At 42.1% G+C, this 22,122-nt stretch overlaps 1 protein-coding gene across 2 annotated transcripts in view; it reads left to right on the top strand.

The window, feature by feature from the left end:
- Window positions 1-281: 281 nt before the first annotated feature.
- The window catches only part of CWF19L2 (CWF19 like cell cycle control factor 2), a 173,487-nt gene continuing 151,646 nt past the window's right edge, over window positions 282-22,122 (top strand). The window contains exon 1 of one of the 2 annotated variants that reach the window (XM_089775683.1): window positions 282-658. In XM_089775683.1, coding sequence (XP_089631809.1) covers window positions 575-658 — 84 coding nt within the window. In that variant the 5' untranslated portion in view covers window positions 282-574. The remainder of the gene's footprint in view (window positions 659-22,122) is intronic. The other variant, XM_089775682.1, reaches the window with a different exon arrangement.

The raw sequence follows: 22,122 nt of genomic DNA, 5'->3' as shown, positions 1-22,122 counted from the left end.
AGGCAACTTGGCAGGAGCTGACAATCTCCTCCCCCTTTGCTGCCTCTGTATCAGAAGCAGCAGCGGGGGAGGGTGGTGGTGGTCGGGGGAGGCAGGAGCAGGCGGACCCCTTCTCCTGCTGCCGCCTCTAAGTCAGCGGTGCAGGGAGAGACAGCTCCATAGGAACCGGCTTCAAAGCCGGCTCCCCGCAGTGCGGGCTCCCCTGTGCCTCCCCACGCTGCTGCCTGAGTCTGTGAGGGTGCAGCAAGGCGCCCGGGGCCGAGCGGGAGGGGGGGATAATGGCGAGGGGGCCAAGTGACTAAAAGGCTCCAGAAAGCTCCAGGCCAAGGAGGCGGCCGGACAGAGGCCGAGCCCGTCCCTCCCTTTCCCGGCCGCGGGGGGGCGGGGCTCTCAGCGGCCAGGGCCACACACGAGAGCCTCCCCCCCCCCCAGAAGGGCGGCTCCTCCCGGCTGGAGCTGGGAGTGCAAAGCCGGGTCCGCAGAGGCCGGGCAGGCGGCGACTCGCTTTACGGCGTTTTCCGCGAGCGCCGTGCTGCAAGCCGGCCCCGCCGTCGCTTTCCGGCAGCTCCTGGCCATGGCGTCCGGGTTTGAAAGCGAGCGGAGCCTGGCGGCGCGGAAGGAGCAGCGGCGGCGGGAGCGAGAGGCGCTGCTCGTGCAGGTGAGAGCCCAACCACCCCGCCAGTGCCCCCTCCCTGGGGGGCGTCGTGCCCCCGCCTTTCTCCCTGGCTCGCCCCGCCCCTGCTGCGTGCGCAGGCCGCCAGGTACCTGCCTGGCCCCTCGGTCGCTGCGCTCTTACGTGGGCGTGGTGCTCCCTTGCCTGGCCAATAGCCCCACCGCGCGGGGAGCCTGCCAGCGCAGCAGAGACTCCAAACAGCAGGACCTGCCCTCTCAGGTCCCTTCACGCGCAGGTGGAAGGCAGCTGTTTTTAACAAGGGATAGTCCAGCAGCACCTTCAAGGCTAAGAACACAGGTAGCTGAGCCCAGGGAAGCTCATGATGCCGTCTGCCTGTTTTGTTAGTCTTGAAGGTGTTGCTGGACTGTTAGTCTATAACTGGGGAAAACTTAAAAAACAATGCACCCAGGTATTCCTCTGAAGCTGTTTTTAATAGAGAAGTTTAGGACGGGAAGGTTATTTTAACCTTTTGGAACTTGGAGAGACAGAATGTGGTTATATCCAGTGCCCTGGGCAAGTTGCACTTTGGATAATACCCTGCTTCGGCAATGCTGCTTTGACAAAATTATGAAAGGTTGCTAGCCAGAGAATTAGCCCTACATCAGATCTAACAACATATGGTCACTTACTCATGAGATTGAGAAGCCACACACCATTGTGAAAGGAGCTTCAGAGGGTAGCCCGAGTTAGTCTGTTACAGAAAAAAAAACAGCAAGCAAATGGGCTGGTAGCACTTTATAGACTAACAAAACATGTAGATGGTATCATGAGCTTTCGTGGGCACAGCCCACTTCTACAGATGACTGGAGTTATGATTAGAGGATAAGGAACCATCCTTCCTGCCTTATCCAACCACTGACTTTGATCTTTATCTACTCAAGTTTAGTACCCTTTCTCCTGATACTTTATGCATAGAGGTAGGGGGGTGGGCGACAGAACATTCCCCCCCCCTTCCCTTCTCCTATTTATTTTGAGTTTCCTTATCCTCTAATCATAACTCTGGTCATCTGTAGAAGTGGGCTGTGCCCACGAAAGCTCATGATACCATCTACATGTTTTGTTAGTCTATAGAGTGCTACCAGACCATTACCATTATGAAAATTAGCCCTGGGAAAGGGAAAAAAGCAGGTATCCCTGCCACTGTGGTGTTCTTAGGCTCTGGTTGCACTGTATTTTATATTGGCCTCACAAGCTCATGAGTCAGATGTCTCATAAATTTGGAAGTCCTCTCCTACAGTACAGTATATTGGCTCAAAATCCTGTGCTTGCTCCTGTTGCTGAAGCAGTAGCATGAAATTGTCATGGTAGCTATCAGTTTCATAGATGTCTGGGTTTTTGAATAACTGCAATGAAACAAGATGCAGTCTTGTCAAGTTTACTGGATTTTTGAAAGCTTTGAGCAACAGCAGAGGCTGGAAAACTGTCTGCAGATGGTTACTTAGGTCAGTGGCTCCTAGTCTTTCCAGATTACTGTACCTCTTTCAGGAGTCTGGTTTGTCTGCTATGCTCCCAAGTTTTACTTGACTTACAATTTACTTTCTTACAGAATCAGACCTAAAAAAATACAAATCTTATTTTTTCATTTTTACCATATCATTATAAAATATATCAATTGGAATATAAATATTGTACAGGTTGGACCTTCCTGGGAGTTTGGGTGCAGGAAGGTGTGACGTCTGGCTGGGGGGGGGGAGGATGCAGGAGCAGGTTGGGGGTGTAGGGGTTTGCAGGGGAGGGAGAGTGTAGGAGCGGGCTGGGGTATTTCTCCTCCCCTCCTGACCATCAGCTCATGTGCTTCCCCGCCAGCTGGATTCAGTGCGGAGCCTAAGGACTTTCTCTTCCCCCTTATTCCCGCAGGAAGCCAGTGCTGGTGCTGTAATCTTGGGGAGGAGGGAGGACACGAGGCTGGCGCGCCAGGCAGGCAGTGGTTCCGTGCCAGGCAGGCAGTGGTTCCTCGCCGGGTCACAGAGTGTTGGACCCATAAGTAGAAGCGGGGCTGGAGGTGGCTTGCCCATTGGAACAGCAGGTTCCTGGGAGCAGTGCATGGCATGAGGAAAAAAAAGTGCCCCCTCAATTCCTCATGCCCAGACCCAGCACTCCCAGCCCACTCCTCACTCCTCCCCCCGGCCAGACACCCTGCCCGATCAGGGCCCAGCCCCCATCTGGGCACAGCATCCTGTCCACAATCCCGATCCTGGGGCAGGCCCTGTGGTCTAGCCCTTCTCTTTCTGCAGCACAGGTATGCGGGGAGGTCACCATCCAGCTGTGGCGGACAGCTGGGGGGTTGGCAAGTATAGCAAGCAGGGAGCACAGCTCCCTAATTTAGTTTATCCTAGAATCAGTGTGCTCCACCAAATATATAGAACACTTTACATTTTGTGACTACAGTTCTACCTTTGGGTGTGGTGGTTCATTACGAAAAATCCTTGGTAGTTACGTAAGTCTCTCATATAACTATTCCATTCCTACCATTCAGTGTCTGAACTTCAGAAGATGCTCATCAGCTTTGTTGAACAGTGTTTGCAAAATGATTTTGAGGTCCCAGGACAAAATTAAATCTAACAATTACTTTTGATTTTATTTATGAGTTGAGATGTATCAGAATATCTTCCTGTGGAAAACTTCTTTGCTAATCTTTTGACTTCAGTACTGTATGCTGTATTGTATTATATGCTTGTGAAGTTAATATCATATTTTTTAAAAAAGTCATACATATAGCCGCTAGAGATGTAAAAGTGTAACTATTTAAATGGTTAACCAAGAAGTCTCAGCTAATCAGTTTCCATTACAATCACATTCTGGCTCCCTGCCAGCAGGGGCTGTGTGCCTGCTCCCCGGGAGGCTTCACTGTGTGCTTTGCAATATCTATCTATCTATCTATCTATCTATCTATCTATCTATCTATCTATCTATCTATCTATCTATCTATCTATCTATCTATCTATCTATCTAGAGATTTTTAGTGGTCACATGGTTACATTTTTAGACAAATTTTTACATCCCTAATAGCCATTAGGTGGAAATCTTAAAAGCACGTTTACAGATTTTCAGTAATATAAAAAAATAAACTCAGCACTCTTGCTCTGTCTTTCTCTTCTTCCTTTGTAATAATAATAGTCTATAAATTTTGGTAAAGACAACATTTACTTTTTCCATCAATTGATGACTTAAAGCAGAAACTATAGCTTAGCTGGTTCATTGGTGACCTTCTCTATATTGCTTTTAGGTTTTTGACTGTTGACCTTTCATTCACTGAATACATGTTGGGAGAGGTTTTGCTTCTAGAAGGCATGGGAAGAGCTCTGAGCAGTTTAATAAATAGTATCTCTTGTCTGTGTATTAGAATTTGAAGCTGGTAGCGGTGTAGCTCCATAGTCATGCTTCCCAATTGTAAATAGGTTGTTTTATTAGATTTGTGCCTTTGAGTTCAGATGTATTTAAAAATGCCTTCTTTAAGAATTCCAGGTAATTTTGAAGTTCTTCCTCTTGTTTTTTCCAAATCAGTTATAAAATTTAGTAAGGAAGATATTAAGTTATATTAACACACCACATCTAAGAATGGAGGGGATTCAATATAAATATAATCCTAATGCATGGACTTTGCATGTCACTTACCATCAGAACTTGAAAAATCCATTTGCATGTGGACAGTAGATGATTTCGTAGGAAATCACCATCAACTTTTACAGAATCTAAATGTGTGTGGGGGTGTGTGTATCTATATCAGGGAAGTAAAAACTGCCTAAATTGGTTAACTGGTGAAACAATTTGTTTATCAGTTAACCACCTGTTGGTGGTGGAGGAGCTGCTCCTGGCTTGCCATGCAGTAGCTGCAGCAGCCAGGGAGACTGCTCCAGCCTTAGCCCCACTGCAGCCATGGGTGGTGAGAGACTGCTTCTGCCCTGGCCTCTCTGTGGCTGTGGGTAGTGGGGGGCTACCTCAGCCACAGGGGCTAGGGTCCTGTCTGCTGGGCTGCCATGGTCGGGGGAGAAGGGGCTGCTCCCATCAGCTGGGTCATAACTGGTCATTTGGTAAGCATGCCGATAAGGCTGGTGCTTACCTAGTAACTGTTTAACCTTTTACATGTTTTTATATATCTATATCTATATCTACATCTATAAAGGGTTTCTGACCCATTCACTCATAACAAAAAATCTTCCTAATATGATCTGAATTTCTTCCTAAATTTGTAATTGTAAACATGGAACTCCAATGCCTCTGCTGATGATCATTTTTTGTCCACTTCTGTGCTGCAGTCAAGTGAAAACTGACTAAAGTCTTGTTTGTTTTCATTATTGCTTTTGAGACTCTGGGCAGCACTAAAACTTACAAAAAGAATATCAGTTTCATTCTGTTGTAGGTTAGGAAACCTGTGAACATCAACAGTTATAGGCACTTGAGCGGTTCACTGTAGGCATGTTCATAGAATCATAGAGCTGGAAGAGACCTGAGGAGGTCATCAAGTCCAGCCCCCTGCCCAAGGCAGGACCAATCTCAACTAAATCAACCCACCCAGGGCTTTGTCAAGCCGAGACTTAAAAACCTCTAGGGATGGGGATTCCACCACCTCCCTAGGTGACCCATTTCAGTGCTTCACCACCCTCCTCGTGAAATAGTTTTTGCTAATATCCAACCTACACTTCTGACACTGTAACTTGAGGCCATTGCTCCATCTGTCACTACTGTGAACAGCCTTTCACCATCCTCTTTGGAACCTCCCTTCAGGTAGTTGAATGCTGCTATCAAATCCCCCCTCACTCTTCACTTCTGCAGATTAAATAAGCCCAAATCCCTCAGTCTCTCCTCATAGGTCATGTGCTCCAGCCCCCTAATCATTTTGGTTGCCCTCCGCTGAACCCTCTCCTTTCTATACTGGGGGGGTCCAGAACTGGACACAATATTCCAGTTGTGGCCTCACCACAGCTGAATAAAGGAGAATAATCACTTCTCTGGATCTGCTGGCAATGCTCCTCTTAGTGTACTCTAATATGCCATTAGCCTTCTTGGCGACAAGGGCACACTGTTGACTCCTATCCAGCTTCTCATCCACTGTAATCTCCAGGTCCTTTTCTGCTGAACTGCTACTTAGCCATTCAGTCCCCAGCCTGTAACAATTCTTGGGATTCTTCTGTCCCAAGTGCAGGACTCTGCACTTCTCCTTGTTGAACCTCATCAGATTTCTTTTGGCCCAATCCTCTGATCTGTCCAGGTCACTCTGGATCCTATCCCTGCCCTCCAGTGTATCTACCTCTCCCCGTAGCTTAGTGTCACCTGCAAACTTGGTGAGGGTGCAATCCATCCCCTCATCTAGATCATTAATAAAGATGTTGAACAAAACTGGTCCAAGAACTGATCCTTGAGGCACTCCGCTAGAATCCGACCGCCAACCTGACATCGAGCCGTTGATAACTACCTGTTGGGCCCGACAGTCTAGCCAGCTTTCTGTCCGTCTTATAGTCCATTTATCCAATCCATACTTCCTTAACTTGCTGGCAAGAATATTGTGGGAGACCGTATCAAAAGCTTTGCTAAAGTCAAGGTATATCACATCCACTGACTTTCCCATACCCACAGAGCCAGTTACCTCATCATAGAAGCTAATCAGATTGGTCAGGCATGACTTGCCCTTTGTGAATCCATGTTGACTATTCCTGATCACTTTTCCCTCTTCCAAGTGCTTCAAAACGGATGCTTTGAGGATCCCCTCCATGATTTTTCTAGGGACTGAGGTAAGGCTGACTGGTCTGTAGTTCCCTGGATTGTCCTTCTTCCCTTTTTTAAAGATGGGCACACTATTTGCCTTTTTCCAATCATCAGGGATCTCTCCCGATCTCCACGAGTTTTCAAAGATGATGGCCAAAGGCTCCTCAATGACATTTGCAAACTCTCTCAGTACCTCGGATGCATTAAATCTGGGCCCATGGATTTGTGTATATTTAGCTTTTCAAAATAGTTCCTAACTTGTTCTTTTCCCACCAAGGGTCGTCTACCTCCTTCCCATACTGCGTTGCCTAGTGCATTTGTCTGGGAGCTGACCTTGTCTGTGAAGATAGAGGCAAAAAAAGCATTGAGTACTTCAGCTTTTCCCACATCATCTGTCACTAGGTTACCTCCCTCATCCAGTAAGGGCCCCACACCCTCTCTGATCACCCTCATATTGCTAACATGCCTGTAGAAACCTTTCTTGTTCCCCTTCACATACCATGCCAGCTGCAATTCCAATTGCACTTTTGCCTTCCTGATAACTCCCCTGCATTCTCAAGCAATATATTTATACTCCTCTCTGGTCATCTGTCCAAGTTTCCACTTCTTGTAAGCTTTCTTTTTGTGTTTAAGCTCACCAAGAATGTCCCCGGTAAGCCAATCTGGCCGCCTAACATATTTGCTTTTCTTTCTGCGCATCGGGATGGTTTCTTCCTGTGCCTTCAATAAGGCTTCTTTAAAATACTGCCAGCTCTCCTGGACTCCTTTCCCCTTCACATAAGCATCCCAGGGAATCCTGCTCATCAGTTCTCTGAGGGAGTCAAAGTCTGTTCTTCTGAAGTCCAGGGTGTATATTTTGCTACTGTCTTTTCTTCCTTTGGTCAGGATCCTGAAATCTACTATCTCATGATCACTGCTTCCCAGGTTGTCATCCACTTCTACTTCCCCTACTAGTTCCTCTCTGTTTGTGAGCAACAGTTCAAGCTGCGCATGGCCCCTGGTTGGTTCCTTCAGCACTTGTACCAAGAAGTTATCCCCAACATTCTCCAAAAACTTCCTCGATTGCCTGTGTTCTACTGTATTGATCTCTCAACAGATGTCAGGGTGATTAAAGTCCCCCACGAGAACCAGGGCCTGTGATCTGAAAGCTTCTCGGTTGTTCAAAGAAAGCTTCCTCTACCTCATCCACCTGATCCGGTGGTCTATAGCAGACACTGACCACAACATCTTCCCTTTTGCATGCACCTCTAAATTTAACCCATAGACTCTCAACAGTCTTTTCTCCCTCTAAGTACTGGAGCTCTGAGCAATCATACTGCTCTCTTACTTACAATGCAACTTCTCCTTTTCTCCCCCGCCTGTTCTGCCTGAACAGTTTATACCCTTCCATGACAGTGCTCCAGTCATGCAAGTCATCCCACCATGTCTCCGTTATTCCAATCAAATCATAGTTCTTTGACTGGGCCAGAGCTTCATATCTTCCTGTTTGTTTCCCAGGCTTCTCACATTGGTGTACAACACCTTAGATAACCAGTTGATCGCCCTGCCTTCTCCATCTGAATCAGGAGTCCTCCTTTGTTGCTCGTTCCTCCTTGGGAAGATGCTCTTTCCTCTCTTGGTTAGGTGGATCCCATCTCTTCCTAACAATCCTTTTAAGTTGGCTCCCCCCAGCCCTAGCTCCTGCTTCGCCCTCCTTGCTGCCTCTAAGGGGGAGGGGAATGTGTGTAGTTGGCTAGATTAACTGATAAAATGGTTTTATCAGTTAATTGACTAATGGACTACTCATTCACATCCCTAGTTCGCTGGGGAGGAGGATTAAAAAATAGAAGCACGCTAAAGATAGATTTGCTAGCACTTTCTGAAAGTATACATATCTAACCTACCACTAGGCTTTTAGTAAACACCATAACAAAATTTTTATTCTAAGCAAAACATATCCACAAAGGAAAAAGGGGGAGGCACACCTTGTTCTCCAACTTCATCCTAATGGATTGATAAAGAAATTCAGAGTTTAGATTAATGGATTTTCTTGGTCCGTATTTCACCCCCCCCCCCCCCTTCTCTTCAAGGATAGTTCAAGCCCAGGGCTACTCAACTCTGGAAGTTTCAGGGCCACAGTGATACTCATAGGGCCACAGTGATACTCATAGGGCCACAACTTGTGTGGTTGTATATACATTCAAATATATATGCAAATTAGGGACGTTAAATATCGGTGAATTGAATTGTCGAGTAACCTCATGAATTCATATCGGTTAGTCGACTATTCTGTAGTCCCTGGGGACAGAGCTGGCAGCAGTGCAGGGTGCCAGGCGAGAGCTAGTTTGCAAGGGGAGCCATTTTAAAAAACAGCTCCTCTTGCAGACCAGCTGCTTGTTGCCCTGTGTTGCTACTTCTGATAAAGAGACAGCATTGCGGGGTGGCAGCAGCCCCTGTCTGGGGGGGGGAAGGAGAGTCTGAACTCCCGGACACAGCTCGAACTGGAGCTAAATCGGGCTGCCTGGCTCCTTGTACGCTTTAAATGCAGAGCCATAGTGAGGTAGATCCCAGACCTAGTGTGAGCCAGAACTGAGCCAGGCTGCTGGCCACCCTGCTAAAAAATTTACTGGGGGGTAGGGAGGAAGAAATGCGTGTAGTCTATAGCATCAATCTGTAATCTTTTGCTTATCAGTTAATCGACTACACTATTACATCCCTAATGCAAATAGCTTCGTTCACACTGACAGGTGTGAATACAAAGATTAAGGCAAGATTACACAACACGCAGGCCCCATTTAAATCAGTTCTGCTGATATTAGTAAAATGCAGTATTCCCCCAATTTTCACCCATGTGACAGAACTTTTTATGCGCAATGATAGTCCAGGAATGTAACTACTAAAATGCATATCAACAGAAGACCATTATATTGACTACTTTTTTGTTTTGACTCCTACCCACGGGCTGTGTGTTGAGCTCCACATAAACCCAAACTGCACCACGGGCTGCAAAGAAACAAGCTGCGTGTTGAGTAGCCCTGTACTAGCTTTTAGCTATGCAAATCAGCATAGCTTTGAAAAATTGTCTGTTTGCTACATCACCAACTTTATTCAAAGTCCATTAAGCATTTTCTCACATGGAAGCATTGTAATGTGTTTGCTGCCATGTCGTTGCTTTTTCTGACTTCGTTTCTGAAATGTAATTGATCTCCTTTCTTCATATTGCTGACATAGAACAAAATCTCTTACTCAAAATTAGAATTGGAAGCATTTATAATTAACCCTTTGATGCCAGGAAATGAGATTTCCTAGTGGAACATGCTACTGTGCAAACTTCAGATGTGTTCATGCTAAAGGGCAAATTAATTTTAAAATAATATTTGATGAAACAGCTAAAATATTATTATGCTTATCTATTATCTTAGATCAAGTGATTACCTCCTTTTCATATCATACCATTTGCTTGCAGGTAATAAGTTAGTTGAGGATTTGTTCTATTTTTCTGTTTTAATTCCTTTAATTAATTCTTCCATGTTTTTTCAAACAAATTCCTTTTTGTGTGAAACATGTTATGTTTGGTCTCAGCCCAAATATGAATTTTTAGGAATATCTAGGCAAAACTGATGGGCTATTTTGACATATGAGTAGGCAGTGCTGTTTTGACTGAAACCTGATGTACATGTAGCTCTAAAATAGCTGAAGTTAAAAACATCAAACTTGGTTTGTTCATAGAAAAAACAATCCATATTTGAGGTAAATTAACTTAGTATTTTTTAAGCCAAGAACTTCTAAAGATGGATTATTCATTGTCTGTGCATTAAAATATGTATATTTCGATGTCCTTATGCTAGAGTGGCTTAAAATTCTAGGAATGTGCTGACTTACTTCAGCTTTGACAAATACTGCTTTAAAACCCCAAAGCAAAAGTTAAATGGTGTCATTTTTAAAATAAATCTGTTTACAGAGTAACTTCCTGCTGTTGTATTTAGAGTTTGATCCAAAGCCAATTTAAGTCAATTGGTTTCCACTCAATTCAGTGGGTTTTTGATCTGTCTTGTTAATGTACAACACAGTCTATACTTTTAAGAAAAAACAGGACTGTGTAGCACTTTAAAGACTAACAAGATGGTTTAATAGGTGATGAGCTTTCGTGGGCCAGACGAAAGCTGGCCCACGAAAGGTCATCACCTATTAAACCATCTTGTTAGTCTTTAAAGTGCTACACAGTCCTGTTTTTTGTTTCAGCTACACCAGACTAACACGGCTACATTTCTGTCACTATCCTTTTAAGCTATCTTTTGTGATACTGAGAACATGCTTGTCCCTACCAGGACACAATATCTTCTGAGTTCAGCTTGTTAATAGTAAGCCATTTATTTAAAACCATTTTGCAACTTTTATTATTTTTTTTGTTCATTTAGCATGTTACAATACTTTTATCAAGCATCTGCAGATTGATTGATAGTGCATCTTTAACTCCCACTATTACCTTTATATTTATTTTTTGGAGTTTCTAGCTTGATTTCTGTGGCATGGTCTTCAATTTAATCATGTAATAATGTTTATAACACTGTTTTCTTTTTCACCATTCCCTTTCCAATAATCTAACTAGTTTTTGGTAACAATATCTGTCGCATTGAAAAAAGTATATCCGTCCCTCTTTCTGTTGCAACTGATACCTTATGCTTTTTTCATCTTCAACAGTAGTTAAGAAATGCTTCAAGATGAAGGCCAGAATTTTTCAGCACCCACATTTAGTGCCAGATTTTCATAAGACCCTAAGGATACTGGGTGCATTTTACATAAGAACGGCCAACTTTGGTTGCGTAGTTCTTTTAAAAATCTTTCCATAATGGGAACTACTGTGTACTGGGTGTTCTTAAAATGTTGGTCCCCAGTAATATGTGCTACACGTTGAAGATCTGGATCGTCTGTAATAGCAGAATTATGTTTTTATCTTCAGTCTGAGAAATAGCAGAAATGAAAATGTGTAAAACTAATCGACCTTTAGTGTTCACATAATGAAGTGATTTCATTATCAAAAATACTAAAATAAAGTTCAGAATTTTTGGCCCCAGAAAACACATAGCAGAAAAATAATTCCATCTATCTGTAAAAATGAAGTTGTCCTAAATTGACCTAAGTTAGACTGACATATCATCATGTCAGCTGTGGGTGTTCTTACCAGGAGCTCTTCCACCAACTGAAATGAGGCATTGTGGGGCACCTTCTGCTGGAAGGTCACAGATGGAGCCCCCTACTTCCTAGGTTCACAGCTGGAGACTCCATTCCAGAGATCATGGCTAGAGCCCCCCTGGTTTTTTTCAGTTTAGGGTTGTGAGTAATCGTGTATTTGTGTAAATGTATAACCACTGAAATTTTCTGTGGGTTACAGGTTTACATGCAGGGGGGCAAGCGGGAGCTGGTGCTCATGGGGAGCTGGGTTTTAACCCCATTCTGTTGTGTCTCTATCCCTCCTACCCTCCTGAGCTGCTGCTTCTCTATCCCACCTGTCTCCCTATGCTGCTGCCTCTATGGGAGGTAGCGGGGGGAGTGACGTGGAAGAGGCAGCTTCATGGGAGTCTACATGAGAGGGGAGTCAGCTTAAAAGCTGTCTCCCTGCATGAACCAGCTCCTGCCTACTCCCTCTGATAGAGAGGCAGCAACACATGGTGGTGGGGGGGATAGGCGGTTCCCCCATGTACCGGCTCCCTGCACATATTGGCTCCTGCAGAACCAGTGGCAGCAAAGGGGAGTGGAAGTATGTAACTGCTAGGATTAACTGATATGTCTGGTCTTATCAGTTAATTATGTAAATGATTACACGGTAACATACCTATTTCAGATCCCTTAGGGACAATAGTTTTGCTGACATAAGTGTGAATATAGACATGGATGAGGTCATAATTATTTTTAGTAAAAGTCACATACAGATAAGGATCAATAAACAGAAAGTCATGGAAGCATGCAATCTGTCGGTAATTTTGACTAAAAAGGATAAGGTATGGAGGCTGATGGAGAGATTATTGAAATCTGTGCGGGGATGGGGGAGAAAGGAATGAGAGCCTGAGCCCTGCTGGGGGGAGGGATTGGTCACCCGTAGCCCTGGTGGTTTGGAGCTCCAGGGGCCCAGTGGCTTGTGGCGAGAGGGCCCCCCCCACAGTGGCTGAGAGCTTCAAGGGATTTTTACACTGTGATGGCTTGTATGAAGACCTTTTCATGTACTTTTTGATGGCCCTGAATAGAGCATCTTTCACTTTCTGATTCATTTGTATATAGAATTTGCTGTTGACATTGTAAAACCTGTGTGATTTGCTTCCCTAGTTATCAATTCCTTTCTTATAATAGTTGGGGATGATTGAAATAATGAGGAGGTAGGAGGGGAGAACTTAAACTAACAGCAAGATAAATGAATATTGTAAGTCAACGGTAGAGGTATCAAGCTAGATATGAACTCTGAGATTCTGGAAAATGTGTGAACTGCCATCTGGAGTTTGATTTTAAATAGGTGTAAACAAACGTGTTAGTTTATATACATTTTTCCTGCCACCTGCTACCCTTTACAAATCCAGGTTTCTCTTGCTTGATATTTATGATATCTTCATCATGCTAGTTCTCCAGTTACCCATAGACTGTCAGTGTAAAGAAGCGTAGACAGAACCGGAGTTTGTAATATAAAAGCCTGTTTTTGTGTTGGTGAGATATAGATGAAAAATTTCCAGCATTTAAAGTAAAGGGTCCAAACTAAAATCTCAAACCAAAAGTTAAAAATACATATATATGTGTTTGGCAAACAAATATCAAAATATGTGTTCTTTTTTGCTACAAGTGGGTAGGGGGAACCAGAGTTAGTAGGAAGTATAGTAGAAACTGTGCACTGTAGTTGTGATGAATGGGAGGGGTAATACCCTTTTCTGGACATCCTGGCCATTCAGTTAATTAAATTGCTTGTAAGGGTTATATCCACTGATAGTGGGTACTAAAGACCATGTCTATACTATATGAAAGATCGATGCTTCTGGGGTCGATTTTCCAGGGGTTGATTTAGTGGGTCTAGTGAAGACACTCTAATTCCAATTGAGAGCATGCTTTCATTGGTGCCAGTACTCCTGCTCCTCATGAAAAATAAGGGAAGCCAATGGGAACATTTGCTCTCAGTGGCCTTCTGCTGTCTGGACGGTGATTTAAGATATGTTGACTCCAGCTATGTAATTAAGGTAGCTGGAGTTGCGTATCTTAAGTCGACCATCCCCTTTAGTGTAGCTGTGCCCAAAGATCTCCAGGAATGATAGGGAAGCTGGAAGTATTGGAAGGAAGACAGAAGAGCCAATGAAAACAGAGTGTGAGATTTTGAATTAGAAGCAGGATCTTCCTGCTGCAGTCTTTGTGTGAGTAGAGCAGAGCTGGAAGACATGGATTAAGCCTGGGGGCCAGACATGGAATAGTTAGTGACATCCATGCCTAACAAAGGACTAAACCTTGAACCAGTGGATATGTGAGTAGGGAATGTTTAGTTAAACAAAATCAGGTTATTTTTATTTTTGAATTTGTTGTATTGAGGCCATGTTACCCACCAACTCCCTCCACTCCCTGCCATACACTGTAATTTTTTACCTGAATTCCAATTCTCTGTGCCTTTAATCATTTTTTCAGTTGTTCTGTAACATCTAGCAACCAAATAATGTCATTCCATACTTTTTTTTGTTAATAGAAGTCACCTTTTTAAGACCACAATCTGTTTCCTGTGTTGTAGAAGGCAAAAGATTCTGTGTGCACATGCCTAAAACTGCAAGGTCAGCTATTAAGAGAATCAGTGGGTTTTTTTCCCCAAGCTCTCTCCAGAGAGAGGGCTAAAGAACTTGAGGGTACCCCCCAGGAAGAAATTCCCAAATGTGTCTTCCTTGGTACTCAAACAGGTTTTTGCATTTGGGGAGTGGCAATATACCATCCAGGGTCAGGGAATCTTGTTGCTGGGTTTTTTTTTTAATAAAAGCGTTTAGTGGCAGGGTATTTGAAAGTCTCTTGCAGGGCCTCATCTTCTGCACTCAAAAGTGCCAAAATGGGGAACAACCTTGATAGTAGTCATAAATCAGTAAAACATGACGAACATCCATACATAAAACTGTAGGTTTATTAACAAGGTCTCATCTGAAATTGCAGTTTTACATAAATATGAAGAAGTATGTCTGTGAAATAATTGAATACCATTTTTACAATGAAATATTTTTATCCCAATTGACTAGGGCATTTGGCTTATCTATTTTATTTAGATTTGTATGAAAAAATTGGCTTAAATTGTACTTTCATCCACTATTTGGAATTGTCTTGCAGGTTGCGTGCTGAATAGTTTGCAGTTAATTATTTTGATTGGCTCCTGGCAAGCATGGGTTTGTGGGGGCAAGGGAAAGAGAGTTCAGTAGTGCACAGTGGGCCTGCCGCTGTCTCAGAACCCAGACTGCACACCAGGTGGATGTAGTAACATATCGTGTTTAGGTTCTTTCAGGGATTGGCTTCTTTGGCCTTGTTTTGAAATGGAATGAGCTTGATTGCTTATTGTGAAAGTCGGGTGCTCATTTACAGCTTCTTTATAGTGAAAGTTGGTAACCTTCCTTACCAGTAGTCTAATTTTAATTCTTAGATTTTATATTCATTGAAAAAACAAGCTAAACCTTAAACAATAATTTGTAAGACTATGAATGACTGTTTAGTATACTGTATATGAACTTAAAACAAATGGAAATGTGCATGTTTTCAGATTAACCCATCAGTTATTTTTCTTATAAATCTAATAGACTGTTGGTGCAGTGGTTGATATTTGTTGAAGATATGATGCCTTGCCATTTATTTTTCACTTGGTTTTATTATGGAGAATTCAAAAAATGAATCTTAAATCTGGGATTAAGTACAAGACAACCGTGTAGTGTTGTCGACTCTGCTGTCCTGTAGCAGAGGAAAAATATTTCTTATGCTTTCACCCATAGTAATGTGTACGTTGTAAAAGCATTTTTCTTTATTGTTCTTTTACCAAGTCAAGTCCTCCCTACGGGTTACTGTGTCCTTGACCGTCACCTTTGAAAGAAGTGAAGTCAGAATCAGTAATTCAATATTGGTATATTAAAGAATGCCAAGAAAGTAATTTAGCACCCCAAGGATTTTAACTGCTATCTCTGAGATCGTCATCCTTTTAAAAAATGCTGCCCTCTTTCTAATGGATAATTATATCTCAATTCTTCAATTTTATATGGTGGTTTTTGTATTAAATGCTGTAATTTTTAGAAAGACAAGATACATGAGATAATATCTTTTGTTGGACCAGCTTCTGTTTGACAAAAGAGACAAGCTTTCAAGGTACACAGAGCTCTAGATGAAACTAACAGCAGTTAGTCTAGTAAAAGCTATTACCTCATCCACCTTCTCTCTCTAATATCCTGGGGCCAACATGACTTCATAACAACAGTTGCAAACTACAGTGAAACCTTTATTATCCGGCACTCTGTTAACCGGCATTGCCCCTAGCCACAGTATTATCACATTTTCAGGTGCACAGGCCTGGCTTGGTTTACCATGATTGGCTTAACAATTTTTTATTTAAGAAGTACTGATCATCTTTAACTCAAAATAGAAATGTGAGACCAACTGCCTCACACTACAAAACTACCAATATTAAAAACTTGAGCTTTACTATTATTATCTATTGGTTTTTCCTAAGTTGATGGGACCCTCAGATAACCGGAATTTTTAGATAACCAGAACACCCTAATCCTTGAGTGTGTCGGATAATAGGTTTTACTGTACAATGGAAAATACTGTAATTTTAAAAGTAACTTTTGTAGAATCCTGCAGGTTTCCTCTATCTTAAATTCTATAGCTCCTTTCCATTGAACTGTCCCTGCCACTGTTCTGAGAGGGCACTTCTTAGATCTTGCTTGCACTATATTTTCCTAAAATTCGCAACCATTACCATAGTGCCACTTCATCCATGGTGGCAACAATGGGAGTGCTGCTGTAAATGCATTGGTGGTGCAACTGCCATTTTAATTGCCATGTTTTTTAGATCTGTGCTGAGCAGGATTAGATGACACAATGGTTGAAACCCCTGGCAACCACTGATGGTGCACCTGCCATGCTGCGCTCAAAATTGGGCTTCCAAACACTGGTGAAACAGCGCACTCCAATGGTAACTGGAGTTCATTGCTTCATTCATAGGGAAGCTTTGGCGTCAAAAACATTGCCTGATCAACTGAATGGCATTTTCAAAGGGTTGGTAAAAGTGGTGAATCACATCAAATCATTGGCTCTGAACACCAGACTATTCAAAAGATTTTGCCTGGACATGGGTTCCGACTTTGATGTGTTGCTGTTCTACACTTCTGTAAGTGGTTGTCAGCAGGAAAACATACTCTACAGAGTTTTTCAATTGAGAGAGGATTTGGATTTATTTCTCTTGGCTCAAGGGAAAGAGGAATTCCAAAATGTGCTGATGCAGTCAAATTTAGAACTTGCGTATCTTGTCGATATTTTTGGAATCTTGAATAAACTGAATCTTCAGCTGCAAGGAAAAGGTGCAAATCTGTTCTCTCACCAAAGCATCATCAAGACTTTTCTTGACAAATTGGAACTCTGGATCATAAGAGTCGAAGGCAATAATTTGGTTCAATTTCCATATGTGGATGCCATGCTCGGGGAAAAGGAAGCCATTCGGACGCAAATTCTCGATCATTTACGGAAGCTACGAGACGAATTCCAACGATACTTTCTGGAGGTGGACAGGACAAGGGATGGATTATCTTTCATTGGGAATCCATTTACAACAGATGTAAATAGTGTTCCAGAGGATCTGCAAGTGGGATTCTTGGATCTGAGAAGTGATTTTGCGGCTCAAGACGTGTACCAGTAGTCTACCATAGAGAAATTTTGGGCCAGTGTGACTGGGAGTTACTCAAATCTGTCAGCACACGCAGTCAGATTTCTTTTGCCATTTGCATCAACTTATATGTGTGAGACTGGATTTTCATGTTTGTTGCACGTTAAGTCTAAACAGAGGAATCGGCTTGCAGTGGAAAGCGATATTCATTGTGTATTATCAAGTACCACTCCAAACATTGAAAAGCTTGTCAGTGAGAAGAGAATCCAAAAATCTGTTAGTAAGAAATACATTTCAAACCAAAATGTTTGTCTGCTCTTTTTTATCACGTCTCAAAAAGGAGGTGGTCTACGAAAATTTTTCAGTTGGCCTGGCCTGGTGGTCCATGGACTGAAATGAGTTGGGAACCACTGCCCTAAAGTTACGTGCCCTTTCTGTGTAGCTGAGCATATCTAGCCCCACATCTTGTAGTAATGAGGTTTGGGACAGCAGCTTCTTCTCTTTTTATACTGGTTGTGGTTGAGGAGTTGACTGGAGGGGGGCATTGAAATAGAGTTCCCTGAATTTTATTGTGTGGAGTTTTTCCTGATGGGGCTATAAAAACAAGAAAATATATATTGTGCTTGGATTAAAGATCTCATGGAGCCTGCTCCCCTGTCTTTGGTTAAGTGTGCACCCTAACACAATAGTGCTGTTATAATACCTAACATTATAGCATCTTCCAAATAAGGATTTCAGAGCTCTTTACAGGCATCATTGAATTAAACCTCATGTCATGTCTGTTGCTTACACTATATACTTCTACTGTGACTGTGGGATTATCATGATCCTATTGCAGATAGGGAAATTGAGGCACAAAATGGACAGACGTCTTTTGGGCAACATGCTGTTTGGTGCTTTGCCACACAGCTGAGGTACTTAGCGGGACTGTGTGTGTCTATATATTTACTAATTAATAAAGCACTTTGGGATAAAAGGAGCTAAATGTAACATACTGTAGTTAGAAAACTAAATAGGCTGTCAGTGGCAAGATTTAAACTTACCTACCATGGTGTGCATTTTATCTATAAGGTGAAAGATACATTGGTGGATATTTTTGTGGCATCAAAAGAATTAATAAGAATTGATTTAAAAAATGCTTGAACTGGGGTTGAGAGATATGTAAAACTGTTAGCCTCTGTAGCATAATCTTCCCCTCCCAGCTAAAACCTCCAAAACAAAATGCTGATGTGTGTGTGTGTGTGTGTGTGTGTGTGTGTGTGTGTGTGTGTGTGTGTGTGTTAAATATATTAAAAAGAAAGAGAAGAAAAGTAGTGTGATATCAGTAATCTTATCTGTATTTTTTACTAGGCATGTAGACCAGGAGGTCATGGTCTGAAGTTGAGGAAAAAAGTAGTATAGATAGGAGAAAAACTTACACTGATTGTATGAAAAGTGGATATTATAATTGAGTGCTAACACAAGTTAGGTACAGTTTTGGAGATAGAGGGGATCAGATCTTACAGCTACTAGCTCACTTACTTGGTGTTAAATTGATGATCTGGGCCATATTGTAATTCCTAAAACTCCTCAGGCTCCTGAGTCATTTCATTTGAAGTGAATATTGGTATTTTTTTGGCCAAGATACAAAAATTAAAAAAATCTTGCTTCTTGTTTGATCATGTCCTTTTCTTTTTAATAGTATATTGATTGTGCCTGTACAGATTGTTCTTACCTATCATATTTCATCTAATATTCAGGGGATCACAGTAATTAAATGGTTATTGAGGTATACATTTCTATTTGAGACACTTTTTACCAAACATAAGACTAGTCTGTTGTGAAGGATGTGTGTAATCTTCATTTCACTTGATGCATGTTTAAATACACTTTTTATGGTTTGAACAAAATAGTATTTTTATTATGTAAGATACGTTTTATATTTATACTAGAAGAGTTACTCCACATCGCTCGGGTCCTTCAGGGCTGGGGATGGAAGGTTTGGGAGTGCAGGTCCAGGGGCTGTGCTGCCCAACCACCGCATGTTCCCGGAGGCTGGCCAGAAGTGGTGGGGACCACACTGCCTGGCAGCTGGCTGCTCCGTGGCTCTCTGGGGCTGTCAGGGACCTGGAGGCATGCTTGCTTGCTTGCCTCCCTGTGGTCATTGTGGACTATAGTTGTCCTGTGCTTGCTGCTCACCTGTGGTCATTCTGCAGTATAACTGTCCCTGCTATCATAGCCCTCCCTTTCTGTTTGATGAGAAAACAGTCACATTTCATGCACATTCCATTGTCCTGGCACAATCAAACCCTGACCTTGCTTTAAGTTATGATAAGAGGAAGTGGCATACCAAATTAAGTGATCCTAGCTCTAGAGGTTCTTGAGCAGACAGACTCCCAGACAGACAGATGCACAAACTCTCAAATATATACAGTAGATGTTTTTGACTCTTCATAATGTTCCGGGACCATTGCTAATCTTAATGAGAGTTGCTAACCAATGTCTGCTCCTCCCTGTGGCAATGGAACTCTTTCATGGCTCGGAGAATTGGGAGCTTATGGCAGATTTCCTGTCATAGTGTGGGGGATGAGAAAAGAAGAGGCTGATTTGTATCGGGGAGATGGAGAGGTTTCACTTTTGTGTAAATAATAAGGGTGAGAGGTGGTAAACCCTACCTTTTAGGTGTGGGAGGAAGACAGAAATTCTGCCACTGTGAAAAGAGGTAAGACATAAGAGCAGGGCTATGGCGGCCAAGGAGAATTAGAAAGACAGAATGGAATTTTTCACTGTACGTGAAGAGAGCATGTGAAGGATGTGTGGAAAAACCTACTGGAAACAGTGTAAGTGGTGACTGGTAGAGGATCCGAGATTGAGAGAAAAATAGTGGGGGTTGAAATGAAGTTGAGCTTGAAATCAGGTTTGAAGTTGAGGTTGAAGTGAAGTTGAGTTGAAATTAGAGAAATAGATGGAGTAGAAGGTGATTAACAGTGAATGGGAATCAGGAACACAGAGCAAAGGAGAAGAATGGAAGAAATTAAAGAGTGAAGGAGAAATGAAAAAGAATGCTGTCTTACTAGAAATTATAGAAACTATAGGTGAGAATAGTAGATTATAGAAGAGGCAGAGGGTAGAAAAAAGAGCAGTGAAATAAAAGTAAAAAAAGTGAAACATCCTTTCCTTATATATAATAAAAAAAAGTAATTTGGAGAAGGGAGTGATGAAAGGAGCAAAAATGAGTGACAGACCATGGCTTTGCTGCTTGATTTCCTTGGGAGCCTTTCAAAAAAGCAGCCAGTTCCTAATACATCATACACCTGTCACCACATGATTGATTAGTTTTCTAAATAGCCTCTAGTTGAGTGACTTTGTCAGAAGCTTTTAGAAAGCTCACCTAAATTATATAAACTAGTTCTCTTTAAATATACTGTAGACATGTTTACTCTGTAAATAACATCTTTAAAAAACCAGTAGGAATGTAGATTTCCAGTCACCTATGTATTTTCAATTACTGTGTTTCTCATTTTGTATTTTTGATGGAAATTGGCTATTTGGTGTAAAAGTGGACATTTTTCTTTGGAGACCACTAGTGCACTGTTATTTAGGAAGAAATACCATCAGTATTTGTTTTTAAACCGTGATGAAAGTCTTCTGGTTTATATATCCATTATATTTCTTGTACGCCACCTGTGTTGATCCTTTGTACCCCTGAAATTTTATATATTAATAAATTGTCTGCGGTAAAAATAAACTAAAATTTAGAAGTATTTGCTAACATCATATATATAGCTGGTGAAAAGTCATAATGTTGGAAACAGATAGTCACTATGGGTATGTCTATACTTGCACCCTAGTTCATACTAGGGATGCAAATGCAGGCATTCGAAATAGTCGATGAAGCAGGGATTTAAATATCCTGCACTTCATTAGCATGATCTCGCCGGCACGCTAGTTCGAATCGCAGCTCATTCGAATCAGGAAGTGTGTGTCGGGAAGCGTTAGTTTGAGCCAAACCCCTTGGTTCGAACTAATGTTACTCCTAGCCTGTAAGTCTTGCTATTTTATTAAAAATTTCTGAAAGGTTATTTTCCCTTGTCAATTTTTTAGTGTCAGTTTTATAGTGACAATCCTAAAATGTCTAGTGTAGCGTAGAGTTTTAATCTGAATATGGCCTTATAAAATCCACAGGCCATTAGGAAATGTGAAATATTGCTTGATATCTAGGATCTCTCCCTTTCACGTCACACCTTTAAAAAGGGCTGTGATTATGGTATGCTCAACTGCTTGAGGGGTAAGGGAGACAGTTTTATGACGTCTAGTGTTGATTATTTGGTCAGTAAAGGAGTAGTTTTTATTGAAAGACTTGATAACAAATCCCCCTTAGTTGACAGGATGATGGCCATTCCTCAGGCTGCGTGTGGAGGTTTAGTGGGGAGGGAATATTTATAGTTCTCCAATAGTGAATGCAGATATTCTGCCAAAAGGTCATGAAAATGAGCTGTTGCTGTAGCAGTGGGTCATTTTTGACCAAAAGCAAGATGGAGTAGACAGCACTTTTTTTTTTTTTAAACTGTCTGAATCACGCAAGACAGACAGTATTTCTCCACTGTAGAGGCAAGCAACCAGCAAGTCCATCTCCAGTTTGTTTGTGCCATTGGTGTATTGATCATCATAGCACAAGAGATATGTCTACAAGTTTTGCATCTGATATAGTGGCAGAGTCTGGTTCGACTTTTGAGTTGGCCTGTGGAGTTTTATGAAACTCAAATATTTGTTTCTTCCACCAACAGAAGTTGGTCCAATAGAACATATTATCTCATCTGCATTCTCTTTCTAAAAAGTTATAGTCTAGAGGAACAAGAAGTAAGAGCCTTATTTTAATAATTGTCTTTCTTAATGCTAGTTCAGGGATATGGCTCACTATTTTTTT

The sequence above is a fragment of the Pelodiscus sinensis genome, chromosome 1, assembly GCF_052426305.1.
Source record: "Pelodiscus sinensis isolate ZL-2025 chromosome 1, ASM5242630v1, whole genome shotgun sequence".
NCBI lineage: Eukaryota > Metazoa > Chordata > Testudines > Trionychidae > Pelodiscus > Pelodiscus sinensis.
This window is presented reverse-complemented; position numbering and strand designations above follow the sequence as displayed.